The following is a 22,782-nucleotide window of genomic DNA, read 5'->3' as shown; positions in this document are numbered from 1 at the left end:
CTGCGCATCACGGATAGTCCGCCGTCCCGACGCGGACGGTCTGACGCTTCTCCGGACGGTCCGGAGGACTCTGGCGGACGGTCCGGCCATGCTCAGGACTCGCAGCGACCACGTACCTTCAAACCACGACGACCAGAGATAGGTACGTGGTATGAAGGTGCGGTCTGAACAAAGGACAAGCTAGCTCCAAAGATGTGGCTGAAGGAGCTTCGGCTTAGCACATTAACGATGGTGAAAGGAGAAACCGACTTAAGGGGCAAAATACTGCTTAGTCCTCGATAGTTTGCCTTATGGTCAACAGTGAATGTCAAAGACATGAATGTAATTTCATCCAGACTGCGTCTTGTACCTATAAATATATGAACAGTAACACCGTACTGTTCACGCTGATTTGTAATCACTCCAGCGTCACTTCCGCTCTTTTACCTTCTGTCAAGCCGAAGGTACAAATGTAATATAGTTACTATTGACATTTATTCATGTTTATGAAATAAAGAGATGAATAATCTAATGATTTGGAATAATTGTTTATATTCTTCTTGTGTTCCTGTCTTTATTCATATCTTTTCTCACTAAAATGATGAAGGTATGTCCTTCATGACCTTCATCTAGAGATCATTATGTCCTAAGGGAGATAATGCTTCGAAGGACGAAGGTCCCTAATCAATAACAATTGTGTTGCTTTGTTCTTAGTGTATAGCATCTGAGAACAAGGACCGACAGGGGCAAAACCGAATGCATAGCATATGTGGGCCAGGATCCATTTTGCACACATATGTTGACGTCACAAGTGTAATATATCAAAAGACAATGCAATAAAGGCGTAAAGAGAGTAGAGTAACTTTATTACATCATCCGGATCATAGTATCTTAAACAAGTACCATTATCAAAGTACGGTGGAATTAAACATGGACACTCTTCCACAGGAAGGTGACTGGCGCATCGTTAGACTTTAATACTCATCGACATCACCTACAATGTCTTCATCATCGCCCTCTGATCAAAATATTAGCAAGGGTGAGCTCACTTATGGTCGGGGCTCAGCAACTGGGGGAAATAATGCAAAGTTAACAAGGTAGGCTATGGATAAGTGGTAAGCATTTTAGTTGATCTAATATTTTATTAGCAACACATGTCTTACTAATAAGTGTGTCCCAAATATCCCAATTAATCAAAGGCATAAGATTATATAAAAAACACTTAAGTGAAATCACTTAAGCAAACCACTGGTAGATCATCAAATCACGATTTATTTTCCATCTTTAAGTTCAATTATCATGCTAGGGTCCAGGTTGCTCTTAACCGTGAGCACGGCTGACATATCAGTTTTACACTCTGCAGGGTTGGTACAACTTTACCCACAAGCCGTGTATCCCATCTAGCCTAGGTTGATCGAACCCATAAACACTTCCTAGGTCAATGGCTAGGGATCCACTATGAGACTTTCACAAAATATCCTTAGTACAAAGCCACCCGCTAAGCTTTCCACGTTAGTATTGATGGCCCTCTAGGTTGAGGTAAGCCAAGACTACCACCCAATGTTAACATGAGCTGCCACCAAACCACTGCCGCCCCTCTTGCCCATCTTTTAGGTAGGGTTGCTAAGCATTAAGCTTATAGAGCTAATTACCAAAGCCAGAGCCATTATAACACTCGTGGTTGCACAGTTATTCTGGGTGGTCACTCCATGTTCCATTTAATACAAAATGTTCTTGTTTAACCATCGGGTTAACATCATAAATAAAACTTCATTTCTGGAACATAGTATCGTTAAAAGACTGACATCATATTTATCAAGTTGAGCAATAGCACAAATTGCTAAGCATAGCATTTATCCCACGGTAATTCAAGGAATAGGGTTGGTAATTCTAGGAAATCATTATTTAGGCAAATCCCATCGAATTATGCAATATCCGAAAAGTAAACATTATTATATGCATTATTTGGGTACAAATAGAAATGGAGAGGGAGAATACACTTGCCTTGATCGAACGTGTCCTATGGGTTGTCCTCGAACGAGTTTGGTTCGTCTACCCCACAGTCAACTTCTAATCATCGATTCGCGTATCGTACATACAAAAGAATACGTACGCCAAATAAATAAACATACACCATTACATGGAAGTCTTGCAAGCAGACCATCTTAATGATGTCGACTATGGAAGCAAAACTCACAGCATTAGATACCACTTCAGTTGAGGTTGAATGGCTTCGTGGACTCCTTATGGATTTACAGGTGGTTGAAAAACCTGTGTCGGCTGTTGGTTACTTGTTCTTAAATGCTGTGAATCAAGAACAAGGCAACACAATCGTTAAAGATTAAGGGACCTTCGTCTTCCGAAGCATTATCTCCACATGGGTATAATACTCATCAGACGAAGGTCAAGGGAAACATACCTTCATTATTTAATACGTGAATAGGAATACGAAAGGATAAAGATGATAACTGCATCTTATTAATTCATTTGTATTCGTATCCCATAAAAAATAAATGAATGTTTAACAGTATTAATATTACATTGATACCTTCGGCTTGCTCGAAGGCGTGAATGCGGGAGAGTGGTTACAATCCAGCGTGAACAGTGTGGTGTTACTGTTCATCTATTTATAGGCACGGGACACAGCCTAGGTAAAATTACATCAATGCCCTTGGACATTTGTTTATAAACAACTTAAACTAACAAGGTCTATCAAGTCTTTTCCTGCTTTGCTTGATCTGAGCTGAAGCTACTAAGCTTCGGTGTTCTGAGTTGTTGCTTCCTCCTAAGGTCTTCGTCTTGAGAACCTTCGATGAAAGTGGGGCGGACCTCTTTTGGCATTTTGCCGAAGCTATTTAGATGTTAAGGACCTTTGGCGGAGAGGAAGACCCCCAACATCGTCTATTTCTATGAACTGTGATAATCAAGATAAACAGTTCTAAGGATAATATGAAGTCGATAAGGCACATAAAGAGGCATTTTAAATCTGTAAGGAAATTGAGAAACTCCGGAGTAATAGCGTTGGACTATGTCCATATGTCTAAAACTCCGGAGTAATAGCGTTGGGCTATCACGTAGTGTGATAGATAGTCCATCGAGTGAGATGGGCCTAAGACCCACCTAAAGTTTATCATAGTGGTAACTTGTTCAATGTGATCGAAGATCTCGTGAATTAGAATGTGAAACAAGCTAGTGGTAGACTGAGAGAAAAGACCCTTAATAAGTTTCATCTCAGATGCACATCTTTCCTTGTTGTAAGGTAGGTTGGTGTTTACACCTTAATATGTTCCAAGTGTCTTTGTGAAGCAAAGATGTTGTCCTACAGAACATCTTTAGAGGAACATACCTATATAGGTTAACTGCTAGTCATAGTTTATGAGATCTGGGTGGTCTCTAGATACCCATGAAAGGCTATGGAGTTTGACTTATACTCCAACCAGAGGGGATGCGCTCGGTAATCTAGTACTGGTAAAGAGTTTAGATGAAACTTATTCCACGCAAAACTATCAATTCAAGACCTAGTCCATTGTGCAGTTGTGGTCAAGTGTAATCTAGATTCTAGGTGGATGTTCAACTTAACTGTCTCCATCGAAACACCAGTATATCAAACGTTTGATATGATGAGAGCATTTTAGTGTGACTTTTGGTGGGGATTGTTGAATTAATGTGGGCCTAGCCCATATTAATATTCAATAATAGTCAATGTTAGAGGCCCACTTTAATGGTATGGTGTACTAGTACTTTAGTACCATCCCGGAAGTTCAAGGAACAATTCACTCAACTTAAATAGGTGGACCATTGGTGCATCTATTGAGAAGCTGAGAAAAGGATGAAGGACTACCACACGCGTGCGCCGCTGGCCGGGCCGGGCCGTGGTCGTGGTAGATCGAACCTTGGTCCGAATATTCTTTCCTAATGGTTGCGCATTTTGCCTAGAGTAATGACCGTCCATTACTGTTGTACGTTACTGGCTGTTTCCTGTGTTATGGCTAGTAACGGACGAGTTTTAATGGCTGTCAGCTCTTAACGGACGTCAATGATGGCGTCAGTTTCTGGCTGGCTCTAACGGTAGCTCTGATGGTGACCGTTACTGTCTGTTGGCCTCCCTCTACACGTGTATATATACGAGGAGGGGATGCGGCTTCTGGTCACGAGAGAACACACATACGACATTCTCAAACGTGTTGCGTACGGCCCATCCCCATCCCACCTTCTGCGAGCGCAGAGAGTTTGGGAGAGTAGGCCTCCGAAATCGTCGTCCGCAGAGCGACACTTGCACGGGTGTGCGGGCGATCAGGTTTTTGGGGAGCGTACTCGCGACTGCTCGCTCCGACCACTTGACCAGCGTTGATCCAGTTCTTCGTCGTCGGCACCGTTCGTGGGATTGCACTGCGTACATCTGCCTGCATCGACTGTGTACGACTACATTGAACATACACACGAGATGTCTCGTGTGAATGGAGCCACTGATGTCTTGAGCATCGGTCCCTCCGCATGGTAAATTGTGTATGTTTTACTGTTGTTTACTACTTATGTAAATAGTGATACATACATGCACATACATATCGTCACATATATCATTGTGATTTTCTGGATTAAATTAAAACTGAAAATGCTATTCCTTAAGGCTGCGTTCGTTTGTTTAGGATTGGGGGCAGGATTGATTCCAGGTGATCAGAGCCTATTGTTCGAACCAAAAATGAGCAAGCGGACGGTCCGGACGGTCCACGCCTGTGGGCCGGACGGTCCGCGCGTGCGCAGAATAGATTAGGGTTCCGAGTTTTGTGCTACGGTTGTTAGCTATATTCGCGGGATTAGCTCGGAATCAGTTGTGTAAAGGGTCCAGCCCCCCTCCTCTATAAATAGAGAGGTCTACGGCCGATTTGTAATCATCAACAATCGAATCAATACAACTTTTATTCGCATTTTATCCTAGGAGTAGTTCTAGTCTAGTTTAGGTTTAGCCTCCCAATCCCCAAATTCTTCGTCTCTCTTCGGCTCTACATCGATTAGAGGAGTCTAGGTCGGCCGGCCCGAGCCTAGACACCACCTAGGATCTCTCCTCCCCGACGGGGTCCCTCCCGGGAGCGAGATCCAGGCGCCGCCGGCGACTTCCGCCGTCTCTACGTACGCGCGGACCGTCCGGCCTCAGGGCGCGGACCGTCCGGCCGTCAGGCAGAGAAGCCCTAGCCGCGCACCAGGCCGCGGACCGTCCGCGGCCTAGGGCCGGACGGTCCGCGGCCTGCGCAGAGAGTACCACCGCGCCTCGCACCAGGCCACGGACCGTCCGGCCCCGCGCGCGGACCGTCCGCCCCTGTGCAGAGAGCACCGCCGCCGGTTCTTCTTGAGTATTTCGCGCTCCGAAAAGGCGTCAACATACTTTTTGGCGACTCCGCTGGGGATAACACATCTAGGCACATCAAATCGGCCCTCAATGGCCGGTTCAAGGGAGAGCTCTGATATTTCTCCAAGCAACATCATAGAGCTGACTTGGGAAACCTTGCCGGCTGACAAGCAGCTCCAGTTTGAGGAGCACAAGGAGCGGATGATCCAGGAGGCGAGAGCGAAATTCTTGGCCAGCTTCAAAGTGGACAGGAACAACAAGGTCGTCCGACATCGGGCGACGGATCCGGCTTCGCTCCAACCCACGCCAGATATCCCCAATGTAAGTAATACCAACGAGCTACAATCTCTTAGAAATTATGTAGAAGAGCAGCGTGAACAAATGCAGAGCATCATAGGTGGTATGCAAAGCGATGTTAAGAGACTAGTACGTGCATTCGATAAGTCTAACATCGCAAATTTTCCTTCACACGAGGTTGGTTAGGAGATAACGCGTGTAACACATCGGCTACAGGTTGTCACGACCAGTCACAACCCCTTTATGGGATGTCGATGGACACATACCCTAAGCAACCGCAAATCGGCAGCAAACCAGCCGATCTGCACATACCCGGACCGTCCGCACGTGAGCGCGGACCGTCCGGGCCAGCAACAGTCGGGCCTATTTTTAATGAGTTACCTAGATACGCACCCGAGCCACCACACACGGCACAGAACCCAAACTACCCAGTCGGACGGTCCGCATACAACGACGGACGGTCCGCATATAACCACGGACGGTCCGGGTACGTATCCGGACAGTCCGCGCATGAGTATTTTGAGGAGGATTATTACATGAATCCTCGCCCATCCCAGCAACACTTCCCATCACACTATGCGATGCACCAGCCCATTAATTCAGGATCCAAAGCCCAGGAAAGCTTTCCGGCCCCACCTCGAAGGCCGGAAAGAAACGATCAAACCTATGACCCATATAGGGCAAATGAAAATGCACCACGTAACTCAAACCAATGGGGGGAAAGACAACATGCTAATATCCAGCCAACCCCACCTATGTTTGACCAGAGAGCCGGTGGTCTTGCACCGGCTGCCATTGATATAGTAAGGGAAGAAATAGCCGGGGCGTTCCGAGATAAGCTCGGAGTAAGCATGGTCCCTGGGGGGCAATCATATCGGAAACCTTACGACAGCCGATTTGATCACCACCCATACCCACAGGGAACCAGGATACCCGAATTTGCAAAATTTTCGGGTGATCAAGGGAAAAACACACGCGAACATATAGGCCAGTTCTTAGCACAATTGGGAGAATTGGCCGACACAGAGGCATTTCGCGTTCGTTTATTTTCATTATCGCTAACAGGAACCGCGTTTGCATGGTATGCCACTTTACCTCCTAATTCCATTTCATCATGGGGGGATCTAGAACAAAAAATTCATGATCATTTTTTCTCCGGTGATTATGAGTTGGATTTGGTAGATTTAGTGTCGTTGCGACAGACAAAAGATGAATCGGTTAATGATTACATCCGGAGATTCCGAGATACAAGAAACCAATGCTTTCAAATTCATTTAGCGGAGAAACAGCTAGTAGGATTAGCCTTAATGGTCTGCGATATTATTTAAAAGAAAGATTAGAAGGCATCCAATTTTTTACACTAGCACAGTTACACCAGAGAGCTTTGGCTTGCGAAAGCCGGAGCAAAGAAACTGCTAAAACAATGCGTCACAACGTACACATAGTAGAATGCGACCAAAGTAGCTCAGATGACGAATCAGCAGAAGTGTACGCTGCCGAAATGGTTTGGCCAAAGCAGGCCAAATCTTCGGCTTGTGCTTCCTTACAGCCGGTTCAAAAGAAACGGCAAGAGGAGGTAAAGTTTACATTTAATGTTGGTAAATGTGATAAAATATTTGATGAGTTACTTAAAAATGGCAATATTAAAATAAATCACACTGTTCCATCCGCCGACGAGCTAAAACGTCGTGCGTACTGCAAGTGGCATAACTCATTTTCTCATGCCACTAATGATTGTAATGTATTTCGGCGACAGATTCAATCGGCCATTAACGAAGGACGATTGAAATTTCAGGAAATGCAGGTGGATACAGAGCCCTTTCCAATTAACATGATTGACTTCGAGGGCAAGAAAGTCCTGGTTCGGCCAAATACAGCCGATAAAGACAAAGGCAAGGAAACAATCATCGGCAATGTTAAAAAGGCCGATGGGGATTGTAAAGTTTCTTCCAGGAAAGTGGTGGCCGAGAAGACTCCCGATGGAGAGGAGACCCTGAAGGTGACCATTACAGCCTCTAGCACTGGGGGGCAAGCGCCGATAGGGAAACAGTTGCGGGAACCCGTGCTGCGCATCACGGACAGTCCGCCGTCCCGACGCGGACGGTCTGACGCTTCTCCGGACGGTCCGGAGGACTCTGGCGGACGGTCCGGCCATGCTCAGGACTCGCAGCGACCACGTACCTTCAAACCACGACGACCAGAGATAGGTACGTGGAAAACAAATACATTTAAAGCAGCTGGTCGGCTGATCAAGCCTGGCCCAACTTTCGATCAATTGTTGTCTAAATATGTGAAAAAGAAGGCCGGCCCCAGTGACCGGCCACCAAAGCGACCCCGCTCACCCATTCATGAGCAACGTCAGGTCAGGCCGATTGGACCACCTCACCAATCGGAAGAAATGAAAGGTCCTATTGTACAATTGAGACCTAACATGCCGACATGGACCCCTCCACCTCCTTATCCATCTATGCCATATCCATACGCATACTTACCTCCACCATATGTCCCAAATCAAATGTGGGGCATGCCACCATATCCATTTGGGATGCCACAGTACCCCGCCTGGGGGGCACCCCAAACGTCCGTTTTTGATAGGTTGGCGCCGCCAGTACAAGACCGATTGAGCGCTGCTGAATCAGGTCACCAGGCACAGGCCCAACAAGATTGCCGGACTACTCGGCCTCCTAGGCCGACCAATCCGGCAGGGGGGCATATGCTTGTAGCAACTCAAAGAACAACAAAAAAGGACATCATCAAAATAGGCACCGCAGATGTTATCATACAGGGAGACAATAAAGGGCCGATGATTTTCGGCGAATCGGCCAACACAACTGAAAAGGATACGGCTACCATCAAAACAGCCGATCCAAAATACTCCATGCCTCGATGGTGCCCAGCGGGATTGACACGATCCCAAAAGAGAAAATTACAGCGCCTAAGAGCAAAGGAGAGCCAGGAGAAGGAGGCGGAAAAGACATTTAATGACACACATCCACTATACCCGCCACCGCAAAAGAAATGGAGACCAAAGGCCGTCGAGAAAAAACAAACGGCCACGGAAATAGAAAGTCAACCTGCACCAGGCGCGGACCATCCGGCCTCTGCGCGCGGACCGTCTGTCCCTCACCAGGAAGCGTCTGGACAATCTGCACCAGGCGCGGACCGGCCGGCCTCCGCGCGCGGACCGTCCGCCGTTCACCAGGAAGCCTCTGGACAACCCGCACCAGGCGCGGACCGTCCGGCCCCCGCGTGCGGACCGTCCGCTATTCACCAGGAAGCCTCCAATGACACGACAACATCAATGGAGGAGGACGACATGCTCGGAGAAGACTTGGTTGACTACGAGGCCTCTCCAGAACGCCCAGGTATGGATGTAAATATTATTACATTTTCCGCTGATTGTACTATTATCGGCGACGATGAACCTGTTGTTGCCCAGTTTGATTTTGGTCCTAAAGAAGCCGCCTTTACTAAACCAAAAGAATCGGTAAATCATTTAAAGCCGCTCTTCGTGCGCGGCCACATTGATGGGATACCGATTGCTAGGATGTTGGTAGATGGAGGGGCGGCTGTAAATCTAATGCCTTATTCATTGTACAGAAAATTAGGTAAACAAGATGACGAACTTGTCAAGACCAACATGACCCTCAGCGGTGTTGGAACTGATAGTTCGATCAAAGCCAGGGGAGTCACGTCCGTTGAATTAACCATCGGGACTAAGACCCTTGCTGCTGCATTCTTCGTCGCTGATGTAGAAGGAAATTACAATTTAATTCTAGGCAGAGATTGGATTCACGCCAATCAATGTATACCTTCTACATTACATCAAATGTTGATACAATGGGTAGGCGATGACATAGAACAAGTACATGCTGATGTATCGGCCTGCATCGCTGTGGCCGATGCCCCCGTACTCTGGACTTATGAGACTGCTACATGTCTCACAGGAGTAGACTTTTCTGATTATCAATTCATAAGTATAGATAAGAAAGGTTTCATTCCTGTAATGCTAGAGCCGATGGAGAATCGGCTAAATCCCAAATAAAGCTAAATGATGAATACACACAAAGTTCATGAGTTTTTGGTCACGGACAGTTCGGCCGCCAAGGCCGGATGGTCTGGTCTTTCACAAAAGGGTTCGGACTTTAAGACCGAACATATATCACAGCAAAAGGACAGTATTACGGACGATCCGGTCCCCGAGACCGGAAATTCCACCGTCACACAAAGATCTTCTAATTCTTCTATGGGGAACATGATAGAGGAATTCAGAGATCTTGATAAACTAGGACAGGGGTTTACATCGGCCGATCCTTTGGAGGAGATTGACATAGGGGATGGTAAAACTCCAAGGCCGACTTTTGTAAACAAGACCCTGGAGACCGATTCTAGAAATGAGATGATCGGTCTATTGAAGGAATATTCAGATTGTTTTGCTTGGAATTACACTGAAATGCCTGGACTAAGCCGAGAAATTGTCGAACATCGGCTGCCTATTAAGCCTGGTTTCAGACCTTTCAAGCAGAAAGCTAGAACATTTCGTCCAGATCTTCTCCCACGAATCAAGGACGAAATCCACCGGCTGCTAGAAGCTAATTTTATTAGACCTTGCAGATACGCAGAGTGGGTCTCCAATATTGTGCCGGTGGAGAAGGAGTCAGGTAAGCTTAGAGTATGCATTGATTTTCGTAATTTAAATAAAGCAACTCCTAAAGATGAATATCCCATGCCCATAGCCGACACATTAATCAATAATGCATCAGGGAATAGAATTATTAGCTTCCTTGATGGTAATGCCGGATATAATCAGATTTTCATGGCCGAAGAAGATGCGTCTAAAACGGCCTTTATATGTCCAGGCTTCATTGGTTTATTTGAATGGGTTGTCATGACATTCGGTCTTAAAAATGCTGGTGCTACTTATCAGAGGGCTATGAATCTGATCTTCCATGAGTTGTTAGGAAACACTGTGGAAGTCTACATTGATGATATTGTAGTCAAATCGGCTGAGTTTAGTTCTCATATAGCTGATTTGCGCAAAGCCTTTGATAAAATGCGTCGGTATGGTTTAAAAATGAACCCACGTAAATGTGCTTTTGGAGTGTCGGCTGGTAAGTTTTTAGGATTTGTCATCCATGAACATGGTATAGAAATAGATCCTGACCGAATCAAGTCTATTCGGAATGTGGGGCCTCCGACGTGTAAGGTCGAAGTGCAGAGGTTTCTCGGCAAGGTGAATTATTTACGAAGATTTATTTCTAACTTAGCCGGGAAAATTGATGCCTTCACCCCTATCCTTCGGCTTAAGAATGATGCTGAATTCACTTGGGGGGCAGAGCAGCAGGAAGCATTTGATCTCATTAAAAAATACTTGTCTTCGGCTCCCGTGTTAAAAGCACCACAAGTAGGAGTACCATTCAGATTATACATTGCAGCTGAAGACAAGGTTATTGGGGCTGTTCTGACACAAGAAACTGAGGGGAAGGAGCATGTGGTGACATATCTAAGCCGAAGGTTGGTGGATGCTGAAACAAGGTACACTTTTATTGAAAAGTTATGCTTATGCTTGTTTTATGCATGCACCAAATGTAGATGTTATTTACTGTCTAGTCATTGCACTGTTTCTGGTCAAGCCGATGTAATCAAGTACATGTTGCATAACCCAATTATGAGTGGTAGAATTGGTAAGTGGGCTTATGCACTCATAGAATATGACTTGGCTTATGAACCATTGAAATCTATGAAAGGCCAAGTCGTAGCGGACTTTATTGTAGAACATCAGGTTAATGATATTCATGAACTAGACATATCATACCTCACTATTACTCCTTGGACTTTATATTTTGATGGATCGGTTTGCAATGAAGGGCAAGGAATTGGCATTGTGCTTGTTTCACCAAGTAATGTCTCCTTTGACTTCTCTAGCCGATTGAAAACGTATTGCACTAATAATCAAGCTGAATATGAGGCCCTCCTATTCGGTTTAGAGCTTTTAAATGGTATGGGAGTAAAACATGTGAAGGTATTTGGTGATTCTCAGCTGGTTGTCCAACAAGTGTTAAAAGAATATCAATGTCTTGATGGTACTCTAAATAGTTATCTTGAGAAATGTTGGAGCATAATCCATTCTTTTGACGAATTCAGTATTCGGCATATCTCTAGAGTTGAGAATCATAGAGCTAACGACTTGGCACAAGATGCATCGGGTTATCGGATAAAGAGAGGGAAATTTCACAAAACTGAAAATCTGATAACCAGTGCAGAGCCAAATTCCCAGGTCGCGGACCGTCCGCGTGTTGACGCCGGACCGTCCGAGGTTACCAGAAAGGTTCTCTTAATTGATTCGGCTGACAATGAAGCCGATGCAAGTGATTGGAGGACACCTATACTTAATTATTTGCAAAATCCCAATATCAGGACAGATAAGAACATTCGGTGAACAGCTTTCAAGTATGTTTTGATGAGTGATGAACTTTACCGCCGAACGGTTAATGATGTCCTGCTTAAGTGCTTGGGCCCAGATGATGCTATATTAGCCATGGCCGAAGTACATGAAGGAATTTGTGGTACCCATCAATCAGCTCCAAAGATCTGGTTTTTATTGGCCTAGTATGACAGCTGATTGTTTCAAGTACTACAAGGGGTGCCAAGTGTGTCAAAAATTCGGCGACCTACAGTTGGTCCCTGCAGCCGAATTACATCCTATCATCAAGCCTTGGCCATTCAGAGGATGAGGATTAGACTTTATTGGAGAAATTCATCCTTCATCATCAAAGGGGCATCGGTTTGTGTTAGTTGCCACTGACTATTTCACCAAATGGACTGAAGCCGTTGCTCTAAAGAACATGACGCACAAGGAGGTAATTGAGTTCATAACTGAGCATATTATTCATAGATTCAGCATTCCCCAGACCTTGACTACAGATCAAGGTACTTCTTTTATGTCAAAGGAGGTACGTGAATTTGCTGAATTATACAGAATTAAGCTGCTTAATTCGTCTCCATATTATGCTCAGGCCAATGGACAGGCCGAGTCTAGTAATAGGACATTGATTAATTTGATAAAGAAGAAGGTATCTGATAATCCTAAACATTGGCATAAGATTTTGTCTGAAGCTTTATGGGCTCATAGAATATCTAAACATAGTGCTACTAAAGTATCTCCTTTTGAGCTTGTCTATGGGCAGGAAGCAGTGTTACCTGTGGAAATAAGTTTGAATGCTGTCAGGTTTGCCAGACAAAATAATCTAACTACTGCTGATTATTATAATTCAATGATGGATAATATTGATGAGGTGACCGACAAGAGGATGATAGCTTTGGGAGCGATAGAAAAGGACAAGATCATGGTAGCCAGGGCCTACAATAAGCAAAGTCATTTCAAGTAGGGGATCTGGTGTGGAAGACCATCTTGCCTCTAAGGAATAAAGACCGGAAGTTTGGAAAGTGGTCGCCAAGCTGGGAGGGTCCTTATAAAGTAAAACAGGTAATGTCTGGTAACGCCTATTTGCTACAAATATTACAAGGCAAGAATTTACCAAAGGCTTTGAATGGGCGTTTCCTCAAACAGTACCATCCTAGTATGTGGCAAGATGCCTAAGAGAACCGATGTGATCACATCGAGTTAGATGCTTTTGGTTCGCCCAGCTCCACCAAAAGGCAGGGGGGCATATGTTCGAACCAAAAATGAGCAAGCGGACGGTCCGCGCCTGTGGGCCGGACGGTCCGCGCGTGCGCAGAATAGATTAGGGTTCCGAGTTTTGTGCTACGGTTGTTAGCTATATTCGCGGGATTAGCTCGGAATCAGTTGTGTAAAGGGTCCAGCCCCCCTCCTCTATAAATAGAGAGGTCTACGGCCGATTTGTAATCATCAACAATCGAATCAATATAACTTTTATTCGCATTTTATCCTAAGAGTAGTTCTAGTCTAGTTTAGGTTTAGCCTCCCAATCCCCAAATTCTTCGTCTCTCTTCGGCTCTACGTCGATTAGAGGAGTCTAGGTCGGCCGGCCCGAGCCTAGACACCACCTAGGATCTCTCCTCCCCGACGGGGTCCCTCCCGGGAGCGAGATCCAGGCGCCGCCGGCGACTTCCGCCGTCTCTGCGTACGCGCGGACCGTCCGGCCTCAGGGCGCGGACCGTCCGGCCGTCAGGCAGAGAAGCCCTAGCCGCGCACCAGGCCGCGGACAGTCCGCCCCTGCGCAGAGAGTACCACCGTGCCTCGCACCAGGCCGCGGACCGTCCGGCCCCGCGCGCGGACCGTCCGCCCCTGTGCAGAGAGCACCGCCGCCGGTTCTTCTTGAGTATTTGGCGCTCCGAAAAGGCGTCAACACCTATACAAATTAGATAAGTATTCCTGGTTGGATTGGTTCTAGACCATGATTCCGGAACAAACGAATACACCCTAACAGTATGTAGTAGCCAGGAGCCCAGCCTCCCAGGACTGGAGAGGTCCTCGGCGCCTTTCCATGGCACGCGCAGGCAGCTGGACGATCCAACTGGTGGCTTGTTCGCTGCGGCTTTAATCCGACTGCGGCTGCGGCTTCTACAGTATTTTATCTCTAGGGATTGCAGCTGCAACAGTATTTTGCAGCTGCAACAGTGCTCCCACATGGGCAGCCGAACAAGCTCTGGATTTCTCTTGTACTTTTGAGCCGGTCGGCGAGATATAAGCAGGGAACAAAGGATAGGCCACCAGATCCAGCTGCTTTTGATCTCTCAACCTTTTGACATCTCACGATCATGGCTTGCTTGCCTCTTTTGCACTAATGAACAGAGAAGAGGAGTGGTGGGTGGCTCATTGATAGACCTCTGTATAAACGCCATGCGTCCATGGTGGTATGCTCGCGAGGCTGCTGCGGGTGCGTCTTTCGGCCGGCCGGCCAGTGAGGTTGATGCTTTGGTGTAAAAAACACCTCGATCGAATAGCGGAGCCAATCAAATTGGAATTGATCATCTTACCGGCCGCACGGCCGGGCTGCCGCCGCATTCCTTCGACGGCACGCCCACGCCAAGATATATGTGGCCACGGCGATCGAGCGCCCGCTGCTCCATGTGTCGGCGACGCGCAACCGGTGTGGGCACTAGGGGAACGAACGGAGTGATCGATCGGGACGTGCGAGTTGAAGAGCACATCATGGCCATTTCGCTTGTTTAATTTACATGCGGGACGGCGCCGCAACGCGGGTGCGTGCATGCAGATTGCAGGCACGCTGCACACATGGCAGATGCCCACACGAGGTTGTGGGCGGCGGCCGGACGGCCGGACCGTCCTGTCCACTGTCCTGTGCTACCGCTTGTCAGGGACGTGAACGTGATTGGAACGGGCGGGCTGTCCTGTGCTACCGCTTGTCCGGGACGTGAACGAGATTGGAACGGGCGGGCATGCGTGGCAATGCATGCGACTTGTCGCGCTCGACTCACCACACAGCCGCTAATGATCGTTTCGTTTGTAGCCGAATTTCGAAGAACCGGTTGGTACTTTGTGGCTTAGGCTGTTTCAAACCTCCAAAGCTAATTGTTAATCAGCTAATAAGTTGTTAACTGGTTTAAATGGGTTGTTGGAGCAACTAACAACCAGTAGCTATTTAAGCGGTATAACTAACAATTAATATATTGATCTACTAGTTGACCTGTTCTAAATCTCTCAAGTATTTTTAGTTGTTAATTATTAGTTTTAGATGTTTAGAATATGGCCTTAGGCTGTCTCCAAAATAGATCGGTAAAGATTGTGTATTCTAATAGAGGATTTTCTTCTCTATAGTTCGAACAGTATCATCTAAAACATCTTTTCATCTGTTGTATACGTAGAGGTTCTCTTCTCTATCTAATTTAATACTTTAAATAGCGGATTAAGCAAAACTAAAATATGTACAAGACATGATAAATATGTATGTTCAAAAATCACCTGTAAAATATATCTTTAATATAGGTATTTAACGTATAGATGACAAGATATAAATTAGAGAAAAATAAGATAGAGGAGAGAATTTTTAGAGAAGTATGTGTAGAAGGAATATAAAAGAGACATAATATAGTTGGAGATAATATTAATGTGCTATATCTTTCCTTGCATGGACTCATTGTTGATATGTCCTCTCATCCTTAGTAACAGAAGTGAAGCGAAATCAAGGAAGAGTCCCTTATCCCTGCGTTCACCACATGCTCTGTCGAGGGCACAATAGCACCCATGGTTGTGGCCTCTGATCACGATGGGTGCTATATAAATGAGCCTATGGTCGGCATGGACGCCATCACAACCGTTTGGCCAAAACTGTACCCGCCACAAGGTCTCGATCACCTTACCCTACTAATAACTGGAACCACTATCACAAATGGCTTCCATGGTTCTTGAATCCCCTGCTGGAGCAAGAATCTAGGTACCCCTCGTTGATGCAACTAACAATGAGTAGGAGCACAAGGAGTGTGGGGCGTCGGCAACGAATGTTGCAACACTAACGAACACCGCCATCAAATCCAGGAAAGAAGGTTCATCCTGATTACCCCTATCATAATCGAGGTAGTAGATGGATTGGCATTCTAGAGTCTTAGAAAAGTAACGTATCAAATGCAGATGATACATCTAGGAAACAAATCAGGTGCAAACCATGTAATGGTGCAAACCAACATGTAGTTAGAAGTGGGAGAAGGTATTTAAAAGTATAATAGAGGAGGTGGAATGGTTGTTTTGATAGCTGACACATGATGGGAGGGTTATTTTAGGAAATTTTCATAACTGCTTGCACGGATGCACGGTTTGCACCAAATATCTGGTTTGCACATGATCCGTTGCCTCAGAAAAGATGTTGAGTTCACTATAATCTATCACCCATCGCTTCAGCAACGAACATTAGTTCGGTGACTCTTCTGAGTAACCGTGCTCCGATAACCTTTTTCTATCCATTTCTTACCTCGTGATTCGTGCTCCGATCACCTTTTCTATCATCGGCTAACTCCGACGGTGTGCCAACTGCCAACCAGCTAGAATTTGGGGGGTTTGCGGTCCTGGGTTTCCAGAATCTCGATAGCTATCAACAAGCACGTGATGCATGCATTATGCCAACCAGATCACCTTATATATCCGATAAGGGTCCTGGCCATCGCTTGGCCCATACAATCAATGCTGCTGCAGGGTTACGACTTACGAATCCGAAGCCTCGTCGCCGGCCGTGTCGTTCAAGGAGAAGCCATCCCTATATATGTCAAACTTGTACTTGCAAAAAATCGAGCCTACTAGTGAGTAGTGACACGCCATCTGTTTGAGCGTTGCCAGGCCCACAGATTTCAGAGTCTGTGTTCAATGAACTTTTGCATTAATCTTATGATCTACTCCTACAGTCCTACGTCGATCCCGTGGAATACGTGACATTTGTTACAGGTTCCTCGGGATTATATCACCAAGTTGGGGATTCAACTTTTATGGACTACGACATCTCTCTTCTCTTTTTACACAATGCAGCGAGATAATATTACAGGCTACATTACATTATTTCTCTACAGCCCAAACCCTGCACATCAATAAAATGTTTGAGCGGTCCTGTCCCTAGATGGTCTTCTCAATAAGACACCGCCCCTGGTTTCTCCAGGGTCATGTCCGCTCCCATCTAACTGCCTATATTGGTCTGTTAACTTACTGCTCAACTGCTGATTACTTCTGTCAGTATACAACAAGGACGTGCTCTCATCGCCCTCAACCTGCCCACCGGAACCGACGACCTGATGCTTGTGGTCGGCAGAGCTAGCCGCACTGTATGCATCCCGGCCTGATGAGCTGGTATTCAAGCTGGACCTGGATCGGGAATACGTAGAATAGTCACTCTCCACAGGTGCTCCTCCCATGGGGCCTCCTGGGTACATTTGATCACTCTCCACAGGTGCTCCTCCCATGGGGCCTCCTGGGTACATCTGATCAGCAGCTCCGAACACATACTCATACTCCTCGGTGCTGGTCGAGTTCCTCGTGCTCTCGCTGCTATCGGTGCTTACAGTGCTGTGCGACCCTGCATCAGAGTTGCTAAAGAGGGATGAACTCTCACTAGGACTCGGAGAATCTGAAGGCGAATATGGTGCATTCCTATATTCGTCAAATGCATGGGTAAGGTCATCTGCCGTGTGGTTGCTATGCCGCTGACCATCTTGGTGCCTGTTGAAAGAACCTCCTCGCCATGTTGTTCCTCCTGGAACCACCTTCTGTTTGGCCTTCTTCGGGCGTGCTGGGTCCGAAATAGCCTGCCTAACAGAGCTCGGTGCCCTCGGTGAACACCTGATTTAATTAGAACAGGGTTTAGAATATACTGACAAGTCCTCAGGCATAACCGGACAAGTGAGTGAAACTGTTAGAACAAAAGAATCCCAGTAATCACCTTGCATACAGCAGCATATAAGCACACTTTGACATAACATTGTCCAGAGATACAGGTTTCACCTGCAAACGACAGTTATTAAAAGCATATTTACAACTGATTCTCTGATGATAACCCCCACAGTTTTCCCTTGAACATGCACAGTTATCATTGCACTAACAAGGCGTATAAGCATACAGCCAAGCATACAGCCCACACACCCCAACTAGGATGATAACCCATCGTAGTTGGCTTTCAAGCCAGAGGATTATCAGTTAGGGGGACTCAAGTTTTGACGTATAATATTTTAGGGGATTTCCATTTTTCCAAGGGAAATTAGTTCATTTTCCCTTGGGAAAGGGAAAACAGAAATCTCTTGAAAAAATGGAGTTACCAAACTAACCCTTACTAACAAACACAAAAAAGCATTCCTCACTATTCCAATAATATGCAGAATCTGATCACTATTCTAGTAAGATGCATATTATAATAATAGTTTCATATTCCCAAGAATTATAGATTCATTTGTGGACACAAAATCATAAGGTCCTACTTTGAAGGAACTTGAATTAATTCATTTTTGTAGCAAATCCTAGAAATTTGGAGCTCAAAATCACGTTCCAAACATGCCCTAATCATGAGAACAGAACCATGAGATGTCCAAAAAAGAGTAAGCATACCTGACTGTCATCTGCCTTGAACCACTTTCCATGTGTATCTTTAACATAACATACATAATGACCAGAGAAGGCAGCATTCATGACATCATGATGGACAACCACTGCATAGAGGCTGTAAACTGGCGATATGTCATCAGTATCTGGATTCATATAGCAAACTATGTTGAGGGTTTCTGGAAATCTGATGGCTTTGCTGATCTTTCCAAACTTGCCAGACTGCACATAAAAGGACAATGTTTAATGATACATGAAGCTACAAACATTCCACTCTTCTACATGTAGTTGCCATCTCTATTGCTAGGACAGTGTTTATATAGAACTTTTGAAATGTAAATGTTTGATGACAATGATAATCTAGATAGTACCTGATATCTTTTCAGTGCAATAGTCAGAATATTCGGCGCTTCTTCTATTGTCAGCTTCTTTTTAGCACGTTCATAAGATTTGCATCTGAAAAGACAGAGTAGAGCTAGGAGAATGAAAATTTGACCAAAGAAGAATTGCATACAGAGGCTAAAAGAGAAGCGAACCATTAATACATTACTAGATTAGTGAAATACACTAAGAACATAATAGTGGATTGATTTTCTTTTCTTATTTCCTTGAACATGCAGGAGGTCTGTGTATCTTTGTATTAAAGAGAGAAAGAGTGGTCCCATACAACACAAACCCCTTATCTCACTAGAGAATAAGAAGGGGGGTTAACTTAAAAGACAAGAAACAACAAACACCTTAACTAAAGAACGACCCCTAGTCCAAACACCTAATGGATTTTGTTATCAAATTTACTATTGCAATTTGTTCAACCCTTCAGATTCTTTTAAGAGGCCTTAGAAAAGGAATACTTCTTTCAATTATTTTCAACATCTTTACCAACGCTTGAGTACAAAGGAGAGAATAACATATATAGGATGTATAGGGTTCGCAACCTTATAGCTAATGAAGTTGTGGCGGGATACTCTAGAATTCAAAGGTTTTAGACTCAGTAGAACTAAAACAAAATATATGAGATGTAATTTTGGCACTACACATGAGGAAGGAGTTGTTAGTTTGGAAGGTCGAGTAATGTCTAGGAAGGACACCTTTAGGTATTTAGGATCAGTGCTACCCAGTGACAGAGGTATTGATGAAGATGTTAGCCCTGTAATCAAAGAAGGGTGGATGAAGTGGCGTCAAGCGTCTAACATTCTATATGACAAGAGGGTACAACATAAGCTAAAAGGCAAATTTTGTAAGACAAAGATGACTTGCTATGTTGTATGGTGCAGAATGTTGGCCTACAAAAAAGACGATATGTTCAGTCCATAAGTGTTGAGAAAATGTGTATGTTGCATTGGATTGGATTTATGGCCATACAAGAAGGGTAGAGTCCAGACTGATATATCATATATATATGATAGGCTAGGAGTAACACCAATTAAAGCTTGTCTAACATCGGTTGAGATGGTTTGGACATATCCAACGAAGACCTGTAGAGGTGTCGGTGCATAGTGGGACCATAGGCGCGACAACAATGAGACTGCCTCCAGCAGGCAGCAGCTATCCTATCATATCTGTTAGACTACCCGTCTAGGGTTAGTGCTATTCCCACTGTAATGACCATTTTACCCCTGTGTAATGGGCCTGGCCCAGATACTCTCTCTATTAATATCACTCCCAACCCCTGTTTAGGGAATGGGTTCCTATTCTAACATGGTATCTTCAGTCTAGGTTTAGGTCTCTGTTTCCTGCCAGCCGCCAGGGGGTTTTCCACCCTGCAGCCGCCGCCAGGGGGTTTCCCCTCCCTGCAGCCGCCGCCGGCCAGCCCCTCCTACCGCCGCCGGCCACCCGCCCTCCAGCCGCCGGCCCCTCCCCCCCTCTCCTACCTCCTCCCCCTTTCCCCATCGCCGGATCCGCGCCGCCCCCGGCGCTGCTGCCCCCATGGACGCCGGCCGCCTCTCCTACACGGCCGCCGCCGCTGCGCCGGCCCCTGGCGCGGGCCCCACCGCCGCTGCCGTTCCCGGCACGGACCCGGCCGCCACTGCTGCTCCTGGCGCGAGCCGGGCCGCCGCCACGCCTGGAGCGAGCCTGGCCGCCAGAGCCGCCCGCCTGGCCTTCACCACCGCCCCCCTGAGCGCGGCCTCCACCCTGCACGCCGGCCTGGCCTCCCCCACGGCCGTCGGACCTCCCCTGCCCGGCCTCACCGCCCCCCACAGCGAACACACAGGTGGCAGTGCCCCGTACATCGACGGCCTCGGGCCCCTCCGTGATGCCACTCCCATGGCCCTGCGCCGTGGCTCTCCGCCGGGGTTTCCCACCATACCGGCACCCGCCGAGCACAACCCCTCACTCGTCGCCGCCCTCGCTACGATCCAGGCCGCTGTGGCTGCCTCGCGGGAGCGTGAGCGCGCCACGTCCCTCGCCCTGGAGCACGAACGTGCCCTGGGCGCCGCTCTGACCACCCAGATGGCCACCGCGCAGCGCCTCCTCCTCGGCCGCCCGCCGGTCGCTCGTGAGGACCCCCCGGCGATTCCTGAGGCCATCCCCGCCACTGGCCTCGACGTCGACCACATCGGTGCTCTCCACGCTCAAGCCGCCGAACTTCACAACATCCGAGCCCTCGTGTCCGTGGTGTTGGACCCGGCGTCCTCCCACTACCCTCGTTGGCGAGGACAGGTCCTCCTCACACTGCGGCGATATGCCCTCGCCGATCACGTCCTCGACGACCTCGACGCTCCGCCGACTCCCTCCTGGTGCCTCATGGACAGTGTCGTCCTCTCGTGGCTCCACGGCACCATCACCGTTGAGCTACAGGACATCATCCGCGACCAGGCGGACACGGCTCGTCAGGCGTGGCTCGCTCTCGAGGACCAGTTCCTCGGGAACCGGGACGCGCGGGCACTCCACCTCGACGCCCAGTTTCACCTGTTCTCTCAGGGGGACCTCTCCGTGGGAGAGTACTGCCGCCAGATGAAGGGCCTGGCTGACTCTCTCCGCGATCTCGGCGAGCCAGTTGCCGATCGTACCCTGGTGCTGAACCTCCTGCGTGGCCTCAGCCCCCGCTACGGCCACCTGAAGGCTCTCATCAAGCGGAGCGTGCCCTTCCCCACCTTCCACGCCGTGCGTAACGAGCTTCTCCTCGAGGAGCTCACCATGGCGAATGAGGCACCCACTCCTGCCTCGGCCCTCTACAGCGCTCCCACCAGTGGTCAGCCGCCTTCAGGGGGCCAGGCCACCCGTCCTCCGTCGACTGGGGCTCCCACCCGCCCTCCTCCTGCCGTCCCGGCGGCCCCTCGTCCGACTTCCACGACCGACGGGGGTCGTCGCTCCCGCAAGGGCGGCCGTGGGAGCCGCGGCTCCTCTCGTGGTGGTCCCTCCGGCCGGGGTGGCGGCCACGCGTGGCCGTCATTCTACAACCCCTGGACCGGGACCATCGCCATGTGGCCGGGCCAGGCACGAGTACCCCCCGTCCTCCGGCGCCAGCCCTCCTGACTACACCTCACTACGGCGCACCTCCTTATGGTGTTCCCGTCGTGCCCCAGGCTCCGCCCGCGCTCCTGCCCCCGGGGACCCACACCTCGCCGCCTTGGTCCCCGCCGGCCGGTGGTTGGGACAGCGCCTCCCTCGCTGCTGCCTTCAGCACCATGGCGATGACCCCGCCCTCCTCCGACTGGGTGATCGACTCCGGTGCCTCGTACCACACCACTCCCACGGCAGGCACGCTCTCTCGCTCTCATCCCCCCCCCCCTCCCCTCTCACCCATCCTCGATCGTCGTTGGAAACGGTTCCACTCTGCCAGTCACCTCAGTAGGTGCCTCGATTCTCCCTGGGCCGTTTTACCTCAACGATGTTCTCGTAGCTCCCCACATCACTCACAACCTCCTCTCTGTTCGTCGATTCACCACTGACAACTCCTGTTCCATTGAGTTTGACCCCTCTGGTTTTTCTGTGAAGGATCTGGCCACCAGGACCCTTCTCGCCCGCTGTGACAGCTCGGGGCCACTCTACACGCTCCAGCCCTCCACCGCCGGCGTGTCTCCACCTCCTGCCCTGGTCTCCACCACCTCATCCACCACATGGCATCGACGTCTCGGCCATCCTGGACCCGACGTCATGACCAAGATTACCAGCAGTCTAGATCTTTCCTGTAGTAGGGGACATT

At 47.9% G+C, this 22,782-nt stretch overlaps 1 protein-coding gene across 1 annotated transcript in view; it reads right to left on the bottom strand.

The window, feature by feature from the left end:
- Nucleotides 1-16,918: 16,918 nt before the first annotated feature.
- The window catches only part of LOC100277781 (uncharacterized), a 39,788-nt gene continuing 33,924 nt past the window's right edge, over nt 16,919-22,782 (bottom strand). Inside the window, exons 8-11 of the mRNA NM_001349958.1 lie at nt 19,007-19,091; nt 18,642-18,857; nt 17,983-18,044; nt 16,919-17,882 (exon numbers count right to left, since the gene is read on the bottom strand). Of these exons, the coding sequence (NP_001336887.1) occupies nt 17,135-17,882; nt 17,983-18,044; nt 18,642-18,857; nt 19,007-19,091 (1,111 nt within the window). The 3' untranslated portion in view covers nt 16,919-17,134. The remainder of the gene's footprint in view (nt 17,883-17,982; nt 18,045-18,641; nt 18,858-19,006; nt 19,092-22,782) is intronic.

This window comes from Zea mays, chromosome 4 (genome assembly GCF_902167145.1).
Source record: "Zea mays cultivar B73 chromosome 4, Zm-B73-REFERENCE-NAM-5.0, whole genome shotgun sequence".
Classification (NCBI taxonomy): Eukaryota; Viridiplantae; Streptophyta; class Magnoliopsida; order Poales; family Poaceae; genus Zea; species Zea mays.
Note: the sequence above shows the minus strand (reverse complement) of the source record. Positions and strands in the feature narration are given on the sequence as shown.